Raw genomic sequence first — 13687 nt, 5'->3', positions numbered from 1 at the left:
CTGGAAAAATAAGCTAAAAAAAAACTTTGGGGAGGCCCATACCCTTTAAGCGACCGAGCAAGTGATGGACTGCAGGGTTGCAGTATCCACTACAATAAAACAAAACTTTGACAGCCAAGCTTGCACTAGAAATTGCATATCAATTGCCTCCATTGATTCAGAATACACGAACTCAAAACACCCGGAAGCAGTAAACAATCTGGGTTTAAGCGCCAGTCAACTTAATTCGACTTTTCCAGAGATAGTTTCCACAGGTTACGCTTTTCCACAGGTCAAAAGTCCTCATGAAGACGGGCCTCTTCCCCTTCAAAGCGAGAGCAGCAATTGCCATTACCGAACATTCCCATCCTCAGCCCAAAGCCTCCCATCCCCCAGCCACGAGCTTCCGTCGGCGCGCGGCACACGGGCGCGAGCCCCGCTCCGGCTGGTCCGGTCTCGGAGCCACTCACTGGGATAGGTCCGCGCGTGCGGTGCCGCGTCGTGCGCCGTCTCCGTGCCCGAGTACGTGCCGGCCGCCTCGTCCGCATCGGGGTGGTAGATGACGAGCGTGCCGTACAGCACGATAAACACCAACTGCAGCAGGCACAGCAGCAGGCCGTGGCGCGAGCGCAACAGTGAGGCGGCGCCCATCACTGCGGCGGCACCTTTTGATCGCTTGTTGGCCGTCTGTTGACACTTCAGTCAGATCGGACTAGCAACGTTGGTTTGACAACCAGGTGTAAACAAACACGCAAGGTTTAAAGGAGTCCCCGAAGTGCAGTCGCATGTGGCGTCTCGAGGGCAGAGCAAAACACGAATGCGACAACACCTGGAGACAGCCACCGCGCACTGCTGGGAGTGCCGACCGCGCCACAGCGGCGGCGCGGCGCGTGGCCGCGGGCGTGGTCAGACCCCTGTGGTACGGACGAAGGCCGGCCCGGCCACGCCGGGAGGTGGCATGGAGTCAGGAATGTGTCCTACACCGCACATGCGTAAGAACGACTCAGAAAACGAGGGTGTCAATTTTGAAATAGATTCCTTCCATGCATCGCCGCATGGCTGGTGCTAAATGTTCTCAATAAGATGAGAGGGGCACGGCTACCTACCCCCTCTCTGCGCCTCAACCTATGCGCCACTGCCTTGCGTCGCCCCTGCCCCGGGAACAAATGGGCATCGTTTATTCCGACCAGTCGCCTCCAGGTCCACGACGTCCTGTCGCTCCCAAGGTCGCCACTTGGTCTTGCTGCTGGCTCAGATCCAGTTTTTTGTTCGGGTGCTATTGGGAGATGACGCCTGGACTGCCATTAATTAAGAGTAATTCCATGTTCGGTTGGTATTCGCGCTATTTGCGTTTGATTTGAATAGACGTGCCGATCTTATGGGGCTTTGTAACATTAACATCACAACATACAAGCACAACACACCAAGGTGTCTACACGTTCCAAATCACGCTCATATCATACACCATGCCAGCACGGCACGGCACAATTCCAGCAGTCTTAACACTCGCCCGGGTGGCCGGTCGAAAGCCCTTCGCTCGGGTAAGGTGTCAATTTGACCTCCTGAGGTCTGAAAACTAATGGAGCCAGAGACACCGCATACATAGAGTGGGTTGGCCCGTGTGTGAACTTACCTGCTTCCAAATGTGAGATTCTTAGTTCGTGACTTTCTGGCCAAATAAGGTCAAATAAGGTCAACCTCCAACATGGCATCCAAAGTACCTCCAGACCTCCTCATGCAACTGCCTCGGACCTAGATACCTGCTATAAGTAAAAGGCCTTTGGTGTTGATGCAAGGCCAGTGGCTTTTTGGTCTTTAGAATGTCATGGTGATCTAAATCCTACGAGAACGCTTTAATTTTGAATTTCAGTGAGCATCAAGGGTTACGCTAGGTGGTATGCTCTCGATAGAGCATGTTGGCCTGGGCCTTTTTAGGTCAGCTACCAACTTTGACCTATAGGAAATCCATGGAAGATGTCTGTTGCGGTCATTGGTATTCATAAATTCTAGATGAGCACCAGAAACTACACCATACAGCAAAATTTCGAGTGAAAAGCAGGATGTTTTGACCTCAGTCTGAGATTTATACCTGATCATAGAAACGTTATTCTGGAAAAACCTTCAGAGGGAGGGGGGGGGGGGGGAGGAAGTCAAGTTATCTCTCGACCCGAGCGCGTGCTAGCGTTTGTTTTTTTTCTGGGCACGACATATGAAACATTTTATTCCACATTTTCCTGTCTACCTCTGTTAGCGTTAGGGGACAAGCCCCGGGCTCGTGTAACAAGCTGGTGGTAAGGTCAAGGATGCTATTAAAAATAATGGTTTCCTTTGGCTCGGCATTATGAAGCCAACATAAAAAATTCTTCAATAAGAAGGGCAATCAGACTCGCGCTCTGTTAAATAATGTCATCACCTTAGGACACCTGGTAATCGATTCCTCACACACCTCCGCACGGGGAGTTCAGAGCAGTCAATGCATGGGTCAGAACAATTTAGCAATGAAATAACTTACTTCTAAAATTTTTGCAGCTGGTGATGATGGCCAGTTGGCGGTGGTGGTGGTGGCCAGTGGTGACTTTTGATGGTGGCCAGTTGTTTTTATCACTTGCTTAAGTCAAATTTAGATGTATATGTATATATATATACACATATATATATATACATATATATATGCATATATATATACATATATATATATATATATATATATATATATATATATATATATATATATATATATATATATATATATATATATATATTTATTTACTTATTATTTTATTTATTTATTTTTATTTATTTAACCAGGCCGTTATATATATATATATATATATATATATATATATATATATATATATATATATATATATAACAGCCTCGTTAAATAGATAACATTCCCACGGGCGCAATATGACGAACTCCAGTCAACAACATAACAACGGGAACCTCCCGAGTTGACCAAGCTACCATACCCCCCCCCCCCCCCTTACACACCCTAGCTTCGGAACATCAGGGAGAAAGGCACGACAATTGTATGCAGGCTCTGCTAAATAACCGCAATGAAGCGCGACACTCGTTATCAATACCTTTATCGGCCATATTATACTGTTCAAAATATTCGCCTCAGTATGCTAACCTTCCTAGGTTATATAAAAGGCCAAACATTACATGTCACATCGAATGGGGCGTTGTTTGGAGGCTAATGACACTGGCTATCCAGAGGAAATGCTTGCAGTTACATTGCATTGCAGTACAAACGGTTATGCTGTAAGGGGTTTTTGCAAACCGTCAGTGCAGCATGGCGCACCAGTGCGTTTTGTCAGGAAGGTTTGGGACTGATGCCATGCTGCATGTTGCACAAGTCTGTTCTTTCCTAATATTATAGTTATATAAGGCGTATCAAGAACCATGTCAATGAACAACCCTACGAGCTGTTTTATTTCCTTTAGATTTCCATCATGTGCTGCCATGGTAGTAGCACGCTAAACGCACGCTAGCACGCTTACCCCCGCCCCAGCTATGAGATGTCACCGCACTGCCATTTCTTCCCCCTTCCCCAATGAATTCGGAAGCAGCGATAATTGATAAAGCCGAAGAAGCGGACGGTTAGCCCTGCGCAAAAAGCCAAAGGGGACAAATATTTGGACGAGCTCAAAAAACGCCACTTGCTGTATATATGGTAGCACTTCATGTGTACAATTATGGCTTGTATGACCATCGCCGCACCCCATAGCCTTCTCAAACTCCGGGGCAAGGACGTCGAGAAGGCGGGCTGGTCGTTGTTATGGAGGCTGAGTGAAGACGTTTGCACGGTTGTGCTATGCAATTGAAGATTTTACAATATAACTGACTGAAAAAATTGCTACTTGCATCAGCAACAATGAGGTATAGCTTGTTTTTGTCGGCGCGTTGTTGTGACCAGTGGAATATTGTCATCAACATGTAATTTTGAACATCTTTGAAACAAATACTTTTGCCCGGTAGTTGCTTGTTTTTACTGAGTCATCTGACAGAGAATGTGTGGAATTTCTCGCTGCCGATATTGTACTGAAGTCAATGGAATTATGTTGAGAACAGTCAGTTTTGTGGTTTTTACTGTATAGTTCCTGTCATTGTGCCCGCGGATCGTGCTTTGCATAAAAAGCATGCTTGTTTTGGTCTGCATACCCTGAACTTATTGATTGTGTGCAGTTATGGAAATGTGTTGAAGTAAAAACTTTCTGAAGTCTTTGCAAAGTATAGTGTATATTAATTGTTGTGATGCTAATTATTTTATTTTTTCTGTGCAGCTACCTGACAGAATGGTGTTACATAAGTTTCCCCACATTTATCATGCAATATGCTCCATGTAATGACACTATCATATAACATTGCATACCAACCATTTAAGGGATATCCCCACCACACCATTGCCTCACATCATGTCAGTACTGTGCAGAAAACAGCTTGTACATCAAGGCAAGACATAATAAGTTTTAAATAATTAAACAGTAAAATCCTCAGTACTTGTTTAAAAGAAATAGAGATAGAGGCAATAGGTGCCATAGATAATAGAAGATCACATTGAGCTGACAAATAAAATACAATCTAGTTTAACATATAAACTGTATATTTGTACAAATGTAGGTAAATACTGTTTTTTTGCAATGCTGTGTAGAGAAACCTCTGCCACTTGCCCTGGTGAGATAACTTCCTCATCCACAAATACAGCCTGGTCTTTTCTCCAGATCGCTGTAGGACTTGCCTTGCATGCTGCACTGGCACTGTGGGTTTTCCTGACCCAGATACTGCTCTGCATTATAGAAGTATCCATTTATGATAGCATGCTACATTTTAGACTGGCTGAATTGGATGGTTTCCAGGCCATCTCACCAGGACCTCTATGCAGCTTGGTGTCATCAGGAGCTGATGTAATCTTACATTTTACACACTGATGTAGCCATTCATAAAAATAATGGCGAGTGTTAGACCCAGAACAGAGCCTTTATAGGCTGACCTTGCATGATTGTTCACAACATGCTGGCTTTGTCCATTTAGGAAGACTGGCCCATGTCATAAGGATTCCACAAATGTAGGGATGTGTAACTTCTAAATGAGCAATGAGGAGCATGTTCCTTAAACTTGACTAAACTTATCAAGTTGTATCACTAGCATTATGAGCATGTGGTACAATGCTGTTAGTTCACCAACAGATCCCTACTAGCATTTTTGATGTTGTGAAACAACATCTTGCCCTTTCCTTAACCAGGCAATGATCACCCCTGCTCATTTGCATCTATCTGTTCATACAATGCAGAAGCAAACTATTATTTTTCTGGCTGTTCTGTTGGGCAGCGTCAGGACAGGCTGGCACTCAGTAGACACTGATGGTTGCTTGAAAGGCCAGATGCCAAGAGATGTTGATGTGGGAGGTCTGTGGCCAGGAGAGACCAGTGATAGTGTTGGAGGCTGAAGTACAAGGCAGGCTAATGATATTATCAGTGATCTCAGTTCAGGGACAACCTGTGGGGGTCTCATTGTCAGGACTGGCTGTCAAGTTACTGGATGGGGCAGCCCCTCCACTTGTGTAGGATCCTGTGCCCAAGCTTTGCAATGCAATTTTTGCTTCCTGTATGGAACTGGCGTGCCTCACAAGCGCGGTAGCTGGTCAGCAACCCCACAGAAACTGCAAACATTTGCAGAGATGGGGTATGGAGCTAGTTGAAGATACATGACAAGGCTTTGTAGAACAAATGTAGCTGGTTATAATAAAGAGATCTGTGATGGAATTTGGTAATTGCTTTTGTGATCTGTTAGCAAACACTATCATCCACTGGACTCAGACCTATCACTTGTAGTCTTACTGATGCACCTCTGAGAGCCTCCTGAGGTGGCCAATGTTTGTTGTTTGCAGTGAGCAGAGCCTAACGTCCGCTCGCGCGAACGTCATGATATACGACGACGCGCACAAGAAGTGGGTGCCGTCGGGCAGCTCCTCCGGGCCGTCCAAGGTGCACATCTACCAGCACATGGTCAACAACACCTACCGGGTGGTGGGCCGCAAGCTGCATGACCAGGAGGTGAGCAGGCGCTCCGGGTAGTGGGCCGCGAGCTGCATGACCAGGAGGTGAGCAGGCGCTCCGGGTGGTGGGCCGTAAGCTGCATGACCAGGCGCTGCCGTGTATTCGGTGTTCGGCGTGGGATGGGCGCCGGCTGGCCTGATGGTCTTTAGCCTCAGCTGGTGCCAGATGGGCGAGCGGCCAGCCTTTCTGTTTTGTTGTTGCCTCCCGCGAGATGGTGCTGGAAAGCTAGCCGCGTTCGGTGGCGATTTGACGGAATCCATTGGACGTTGTCGATAGCGGCATGTCCGTGTCCGCCATAAAGAGTCAAAGTCACTAGCAGTCATGTTCTAAAACACCATATGCCGACCGATGCCACGCCGCGCCCTCCAACGTTCGACGGAAGTACCGCCGGGCCGGCTCTGGGGCGTTGGAGCTGGGGACTGCCTGTTGATGGTTCTGAAAAGACCGGGACTGCTCCACTGAACAAATACGGGTCCAAGATGAGAAAGGGCGCCGAATGATGCATTGTCATAATATGACTGCTATTCTGACATTATGCCACAACATGGTAAGGCATTGTCCATGTTGGGCCATCCACATTCCCCTCAAAGGAACCAATGATGTCTCCAGCTGTCCCTTGGGCCCTGGATGCTTTTTCTGAATCTGGACATCTTGGCCTTCGTGGGTTTCATGTCAATATATGATGTTAAATGGTGTACACCTTACAATACCTGTGGCCTAGGTGAGATGTGCATCACGTAAGCACGCGTGCTAAGGGTCCGATTTGTTCCACTTGTCACGCACGTGCCGCGCGTACCGTGTCATCGTTAGACACTCCCATCTCAGCTGCCGTAAAACCCTCAGCGACCTGTGTGGAGTAAAGTGCGCCTGCCCCGCAGGTGGTCATCAACTGTGCGGTGCTGAAGGGGCTCAAGTACAACCAGGCGACGCCGACGTTTCATCAGTGGCGTGACAACAAGCGGGTGTATGGCCTGAACTTCTCCTCGGCCGACGACGCCGCGCTCTTTGCGCAGACCATGCTGCGCGCCATTGAGGTGACGCGTCGCACGTTTGCCGCGCTGTGTGGTGTCCAGCTAAGTCGTTATCACGCCTCTCTGCTATCATTGCAACTAAAGGACACGAGAGAAAGAAGGTGTGTTGCGGCTCAATTTCAAAGATTGCGAATGTATGGAGCCTATTGGGGCGCCCTTAGGCAAGCGGGTAATGCGTGTAACGTGACAATGCATGCCGTTGGACGTCTCTCATTCGATTTGTCAAAGTTATCCCGATGCTATCGAGATGGACGTGCTTTGCAGTTGCGTCGAGGATATTGGTTGTACTTGGCCTGGGCTTGCCACACCTGTCGGTCGTGTCCGCCTGTGACGTGTGGGCCAGACTGAAGGTTGGCATGTGGTGATGTGTGTGCATTCGTTTTCACATGGCGGTGCTGCTCCACCACTGGGATTCGCTCTTGTGGAACACCCGCTGCTCGGCTGAGCCCGGCTGTGCTTACCAAGAAATATGCGAGTAGCGCTTATTTGCTGATGATTCTTGAGGGCCTTGCGCTCATTTTCTTCTACGGCGACTTGCGCTAGTTTGGCTGGTTCATGCTTTACAGTGTTCGCGCAGCGGAGGCACATTTCAGTGGCTTAAGTTCGAGCATTTCACGTTTTATGGGTATGTGGAACTGAGGCAGCTGGTTTGTACGGCACAAATAGATTTTACAACCGCAACGTAATTAAGGCATACAACTCTCCGATTCCCAAGCGCACATGCACTTTGCGTTTCAATCTATTGCTTTCCGGACCACGTAGAAAAAATGATTGTCATATGCCCAGCAATGACACCAGCGGCCAACGGTCTTGCTGCGGACCATTTGGGTGTAACGCCATGCCATTTACGATGCTACCGGTGGATATATATCGGCAAATTCGATATATATATATATATATATATATATATATATATATCGGCAACAATCACACCCGCAGCGCTTTTTGACAAATAAATAAGATGGCCATGCCAGTTAGCGTGCACTTTCCGATCTTGTATTATTTTCTGACAGTCCTTAACGGTGAAACGCTCCCTTCAATATAATACACGTGTCTTGTGAAAAGCAGCCCATGCCAGTCGCAGGGGATTGAAAGGGACCTGCACACGACTGTGAGTAAGCCTTTAGTACTCTGCGACGCTCAGAACGCCGGGATCAACCCCATTTCCTCCCTTTCTCCCTCCGCCCGATCATTAGACACCAAGCTTTATACTCGTTGAGCCGTCGTTAAACGACAGTCTCCGTGTTAGAGGCTTCCCGGAGTGGAAGCGTGTTGGAATAGCAGGCCAAGAGTTATCATGCTGGATCATCACGCTTAAAGCAAACAGTGGTGTGAAAACAGCAGCAGTGTCATAGAGCTTGTCTCGAAAATGCGCCTGCTTTGCCGCCGCTTAGTGTTGAGCACCCGCGCGAGCTTCCGTCGCATGGTGTGTGGAAGGCAGGTTTGTGTCAGCCCGATCCGGTGTTGGTTTTGGTCGCGACAGGTCGTGGAGACTAGTGCCCGTGTGCATTTTGCAAGCCGATAACTACTTGAATGTTACAAATAGGGCTGTCCTTGAGAGTGTGTCAGCCTCTTGCAGTGCTTCATTTATGCATTCATTTTTATAGTCATGCGTACAGCTGGCAATGTATTGCATTTGACGTCGTTTTCTGTATTTATTTTTCTGTGCACACGAAGTGATGTTTCATGGTCGCAGTGAGCAGTTACGTGGGTTAAAACTGCGAGGTAAAATGCTGACAGTCTCGTTTGGAATGCCCGGCCAATATTCATGTGGCTATTTTTGAACATTTCAGATTGGAAGGTGGTGTAATTTGTGAAAGGTAATAAGCCGCGTTGTGATGAATATTTGATGTGTTTCGATTAACCGATACCAAGAGTCGTTATCCGGCCCAACTTTTCAAACAGCTTGCCCCTGTGCCTGTCCTGCATGTTCATGGCGAGACGCCATGTCTGCCGCCCCGTCTGCCTCGTACAGTGGCGGTATGGTCAGCGATCGTGCCGTCGCGACAGCCGTCTCGACCGCACACCCTGTGAGCCCCTGCTGGCGTTCACAGGTGCTGACACTGGGCTCTGCGCCGCTGCCGCCGCCGCCTGCCTTCGACCAGCAGCGCGGCCTGGCGCGCCAGCTGTCGGCCACCTCGACGGCGCCAGCTCCGGTCGCTGTGTACCAGGAGCCGAGTCAGCCTGACTACAGGGCCGGGAGGCAGGAGCCGAGTCAGCCTGACTACAGGGCCGGGAGGCAGGAGCCGAGTCAGCCTGACTACAGGGCCGGGAGGCAGGAGTCGGGGCATCCCGACTACAGGAGCGGCAGGCAGGAGCCGAGCCAGTCCGACTACCGGGGCGGCAGGCAGGAGGAACCGCCCGTGTACAGGGGCATGGTGCGCCAGGAGTCGATGCCGTCGGAGGCGGCCGGCTACGTCAGCGCGGCGCGGCCGGAGCCGGCCCAGGTGGACGCCGCCGGCTACATGAGCCTGACGCGTGCCGAGTCGCCGGCCGGGCCGGAGCGGCGCTACTCGCAGCACCAGCAGCAGCAACTGCAGCTGGCAGCGGCGCCGCCGGCCGCGCCGCAACCGGTGCCGGCCGCGCCCGCCCCGCCGCCTCCCCCTCCGCCGCCCCCGCCGCCGGCGCCGCCCGGTCACCACCGCACGTCCTCTGCCCCGACGGCGGCGGCGGCGGCGGCGGCGGGACAGGCACCGCCGGCACCGCCGCCGCCGCCTCCGGCTCCAGCCGGGGCGCCGCCGCCGCCACCTCCACCGCCTCCCACGCTCCGTCCCAACCACTCCGAGCCGGCGGGTCTCAGCGGCCTGGCCGCCGCCATACAGGGCACGCGGCTGAAGAAGACGGCGGTGAGTGCTCATTGGGGGGACGAAGAACGTGGTGACAGGCTCAATCTACCACGTCTTTGAGGATGGTAGAGTCGATGCAGCTTAGTCTCAATGCTCGTTGTAGTAAGCTTTTCTTGTTTTGTTTTTTTAGCCGGGTTTGGACCTTTTCCATATTTGTTCTCTCTAGTTGTGCAGGGACGTGCCCACGCCAGGTTGTCGTCCGGATATATGACGCATGTTGAAGACGGTGGGCGTCCCAGGCTGAGTTGGCGGCCGCATTCTGACCCAGCGCCGGCCGCAGGGCTCCGGCGGCGGTGACGGCCCGTCGGGCGGCGCGGCGGCGGCCGGCCGGCCCGCTGCCTCCGGTGCCGCCGTCTCCATGATGGACGAGATGGCCGCCACGCTGGCGCGCCGCAAGGCCAAGTGGCGGCCGCCGGGCGCCGACGAGCCGGCCGCGGCGCCGCCGCAGGTGAGCCGCCCGACTTCGCCCGGTTCCCCGCGCGCGCGGTACTCCCCGGTCGGATCCGGCGGCGGCCCGGGGGTGTGGGTTGGTCCGGGCGTGGACGGCGTGGGACAGGGAGCGTATGTCCTGTGGACGTCCGCTGATTGTACAGCTGGCCGCTCAGGGCCAGCGCTAGGCTCCTTCTCATACTAGATTTAGCATAGGCTTGCGTGGGATTTACTACAGGCCAGCGTGTTCAGGGACAGTCGGCACAGTGATCATCCCAGGTCTCTGATTTAGTGCTGTCTGTGCTAATTGAGCACTAGCTGCTTGTGGCATGATACCGGAGTTTACATCTCCATTAGCAGCGCCGACTATTGCTGTTGGCTTCTGCCCCCGTCCTGCGGCTGCATAATGACGACATTGTGCGTGGCAGGAGGAGGTGAGCACTCCGCGGCGCGTGCCGGCACCGGTGGCGGCTACGCCCCCGCGCCCGACGAACGGCGACGGCGGCGTCGGCGGCAGCCCGCGGCCGCTGCGGCAGCGGGCGGGCTCGCAGGACGAGCTGCGCGTGAACGGTCTGGCCTCCGCCGAGCCGACGCCAGCGCAGATCGAGCTGCTCAAGCAGGAGATCCTCGGCGAGATGCGGCGCGAGATCGGCGTCATGAAGAGCGAGATCATCAACGGTGAGAGGCGAAAGGGTCGGCGCCGCACTGCCCGCTTCAAGGGCTGGGCCACAGCTCACGATTGATGGTGGTTGGGAAATGCGTGGACACCGGTGAATGTGGGACGGGCGCAGGCCGAGGTCATAGCCTTCAGCCTCGACCGAGGTCTGAATGGGCAGTTGTTGAAAAGGTGGCCGCGCCATCCGATACGCTGTCTTCTGTGATATCCCAACAGTACCAATCCGAAAATGGTAACCGCCACCACTGTCCGGTCCACGGACAATCAGTCAGACATGGTGTGCACTGTAATGTTTAAACTATAACCTGTGACAGCGCAAACCATACCTGGTTGCAGTATGCGATTAGCTGATTGGCGGTTGATCTTCGTGTGTGCTGTGTTACAAGCGTAAACGTTATGAAACATGCTTTATCAATGACACACGTTTTTGTAAATTATGTCATAAAGATGCATCGCGCGTTCAAACTTGCTATTCAATTCACTGAAGCATCATCTGCAGGTGAAATATATGAAATGGATCAGTGACGCTATGCTGTATGGCTACCTGCTTCTCTCGAGTTCACCTTTGTTTTTATTTCTACACGCCACCGGTATAATGAAAGATAGTGATCAGTTGTTTTTACGTCGCACTGACATCAGGATTATTTTGTGAACGATTGTGACCTGGCCGGTGCCAGCCGCGCGTCCTCACTGGATAACGTATGGCGTTATGTGTCACACGCTTCCTTTGCCTTCAAGCACTTTCCGTTTGTTGAGTCGACCGCGCAGTGATTGTTTTGAACGCTGCCGGCCAGTTCAACACGGATGTCACACGCGCGCGTGTCACTCATTGTCAATGACCCAGCATCGGTCTGCCATCACGGGATCAGGCTTTTAATCCATGGTCAGGCTTTTGCGCTAGTCTTCTAGCGTACATTTCCCTGGCGTGCTTATCATGGCCCACCGGAGTTTTGAACACCGCCGGCCTGAATGTATGACGGACAGTAATATATTACGTTCGTAGCTTTGAACACCTAGAGACGAGCGTGTGGACGTGCCATGCCAACGTCCTCCGTATTCCGCCACCCGACCGACCCGTCGGAAACAGATGCGATGATCGGCTCCCTTCGCCGCCATCCCTCCGCAGGCCTAGACCAACTGTGACACGCAGCTCTGACCTGCTCCTCGTGTCCGCAGCCATCAAGGCGGAGCTGAGCCGCCGGTGAACGCTGCAGGCTGGAGCGCAGGCCGGCGCCGTGTCAGCGCAGGCCAGCGCAGGGTCAGCGCAGGGTCGGTGCAGGGTCAGCACAGGGTCGACGCAGACCGGTGCAGACCGGCGCAGACTGGCGCAGACCGGTGCAGGCTGGCGCAGACTGGCGCAGACCGGTGCAGGCCGGCGCAGACCGGTGCAGGCCGGTGCAGGCCGGTGCAGGGTCAGCGTAGGCCGGCGTAGGGTCGGCGCCGGCCGACCGCTGAGCAGGACGGGCGGCGGCCACCCACAGGGACGAGACAGGCTTCCGGGAAGGGGCGCAGGTCCGGCGGCGGTGCTCCGGCCGCGGCCGGCGACGGTTGGTGATGGCTGGTGTCGGCCGGCGACGGCTGGTGCGGGCTGGTGTTCGGCAGGGCGTCGCGGAGTCAGTCGCCGGCACCAGTCTCGGCGTCCGCCGCCGGCCTAATGTGATACGTGTGGCGAGCTGAAGCAACCAAAGAGATATTCGGCTCCAGACCACGCATGGCTGATCACGGCTTTTGAGGCGCAGGCGGGCGCGACGCTGTCACTATTGCGACGACTGATTCAGAGGTATTACACAGGGGCCAAGTGTACTGAACCATTCGCACGAAGCTGTGCTGTTCCAATTTCTACCAAGGTACTGTGATTATCTTCGGCTATGTGTTGTGCGTATGCGACGTACGTGCATGAAACGCAGCAATTGCCGACTGACGCGGAAGATCTAAATCGGAAAGTTAGATGAGTTGAATCCGGTTGTGGGCACGAACTTGTCTTGCGCTGTGCAGTGGCGTGCGCATCTTCCCCGTGCCATTACCACCGAGCTCCCGCGCGCTGGTGCTCGCTGCGGGACGTCAGTGAACTGATTGGCCAGGACTGGCGGCGACGCATCTGCCAACCGATAAGTATCGACATCAGTTACGTGCCGGTGAAACGGGCTGCCATACTGTGGTACGTGGTGCTGGGATGGCTGCCACTGGCCGGAGATTGCGGTGTGATTTGTGCAGCCCTGCGATGATGGATCGTCGAGTATATATATCAACATGCTTTGCTTTTAAATATATCGAACCGAATTGTTTGTACCTATGACATACCGCGAACCTCAGCGACATCTCCGTTGTATTTTGAGACAAACAGTAGTAGCTCCGTTGACATGAGCTGAAAAGGTGCGGGGAGCTAGTGAATAACTTTCCGACAGCGCCGGGCTTCGCGGTCATAGTGCGATGGCTGCAGCTGTCGGTCACTTGACCTGCCATATGTAGCAAACGCAGGAACCGTTGGGGGTTTCCCTAAGTGGAAAAGACCCAATTTAACAAAAGGTCGCGCGGTGTGGTCTAATGCGAACCTTTGGATTATTTGTTTGTGTTGTCGTTGGTGCTGTTTTTTCTAACGCAAAATTGAGCTCCTGGGAAGACTGAGAAGCACTGGGAAACTGACGCCTGGCATAAAGGTCGATG

General features: G+C 52.6%; 2 protein-coding genes and 1 long non-coding RNA gene across 3 annotated transcripts in view; 2 read left to right on the top strand and 1 right to left on the bottom strand.

The window, feature by feature from the left end:
* Nucleotides 1–843, bottom strand: part of LOC119109373 (ammonium transporter Rh type A) — a 34372-nt gene extending 33529 nt beyond the window's left edge. Inside the window, exon 1 of the mRNA XM_037232990.1 lies at nt 450–843. Within this exon, the coding sequence (XP_037088885.1) occupies nt 450–630 (181 nt within the window). The 5' untranslated portion in view covers nt 631–843. The remainder of the gene's footprint in view (nt 1–449) is intronic.
* Nucleotides 844–3730: 2887 nt separating this feature from the next.
* On the top strand, nt 3731–10535 carry LOC119098314 (protein enabled homolog). The gene is made up of 6 exons (XM_037221238.1): nt 3731–3864; nt 5873–6038; nt 6920–7075; nt 9127–9599; nt 9873–9918; nt 10524–10535. The coding sequence occupies exons 1-6, from the start codon at nt 3860–3862 to the stop codon at nt 10533–10535; spliced, it is 858 nt and encodes a 285-aa protein (XP_037077133.1). The 5' UTR covers nt 3731–3859.
* Nucleotides 10536–10872: 337 nt separating this feature from the next.
* On the top strand, nt 10873–13308 carry LOC119113399 (uncharacterized). Its single transcript, XR_005095906.1, has 2 exons — nt 10873–11025; nt 12200–13308. It is a non-coding gene; the product is annotated as an uncharacterized LOC119113399 (long non-coding RNA).
* The last annotated feature ends 379 nt before the right edge of the window (nt 13309–13687 follow it).

This window comes from Pollicipes pollicipes, unplaced genomic scaffold (genome assembly GCF_011947565.3).
Source record: "Pollicipes pollicipes isolate AB1234 unplaced genomic scaffold, Ppol_2.1 Scaffold_2555;HRSCAF=2994_pilon_pilon_pilon, whole genome shotgun sequence".
Taxonomy (NCBI): Eukaryota; Metazoa; Arthropoda; class Thecostraca; order Pollicipedomorpha; family Pollicipedidae; genus Pollicipes; species Pollicipes pollicipes.
The sequence above is the reverse complement of the archived record's forward strand: the minus strand, read 5'-3'. Positions and strand labels throughout refer to the sequence as shown.

Coding starts and splice junctions, on each gene's coding strand:
- LOC119098314 (XM_037221238.1), top strand. Junction 6,039..6,919: donor GCAAGCTGCATGACCAGGAG/GTGAGCAGGCGC, acceptor CCTGCCCCGCAG/GTGGTCATCAACTGTGCGGT. Junction 7,076..9,126: donor CCATGCTGCGCGCCATTGAG/GTGACGCGTCGC, acceptor TGGCGTTCACAG/GTGCTGACACTGGGCTCTGC.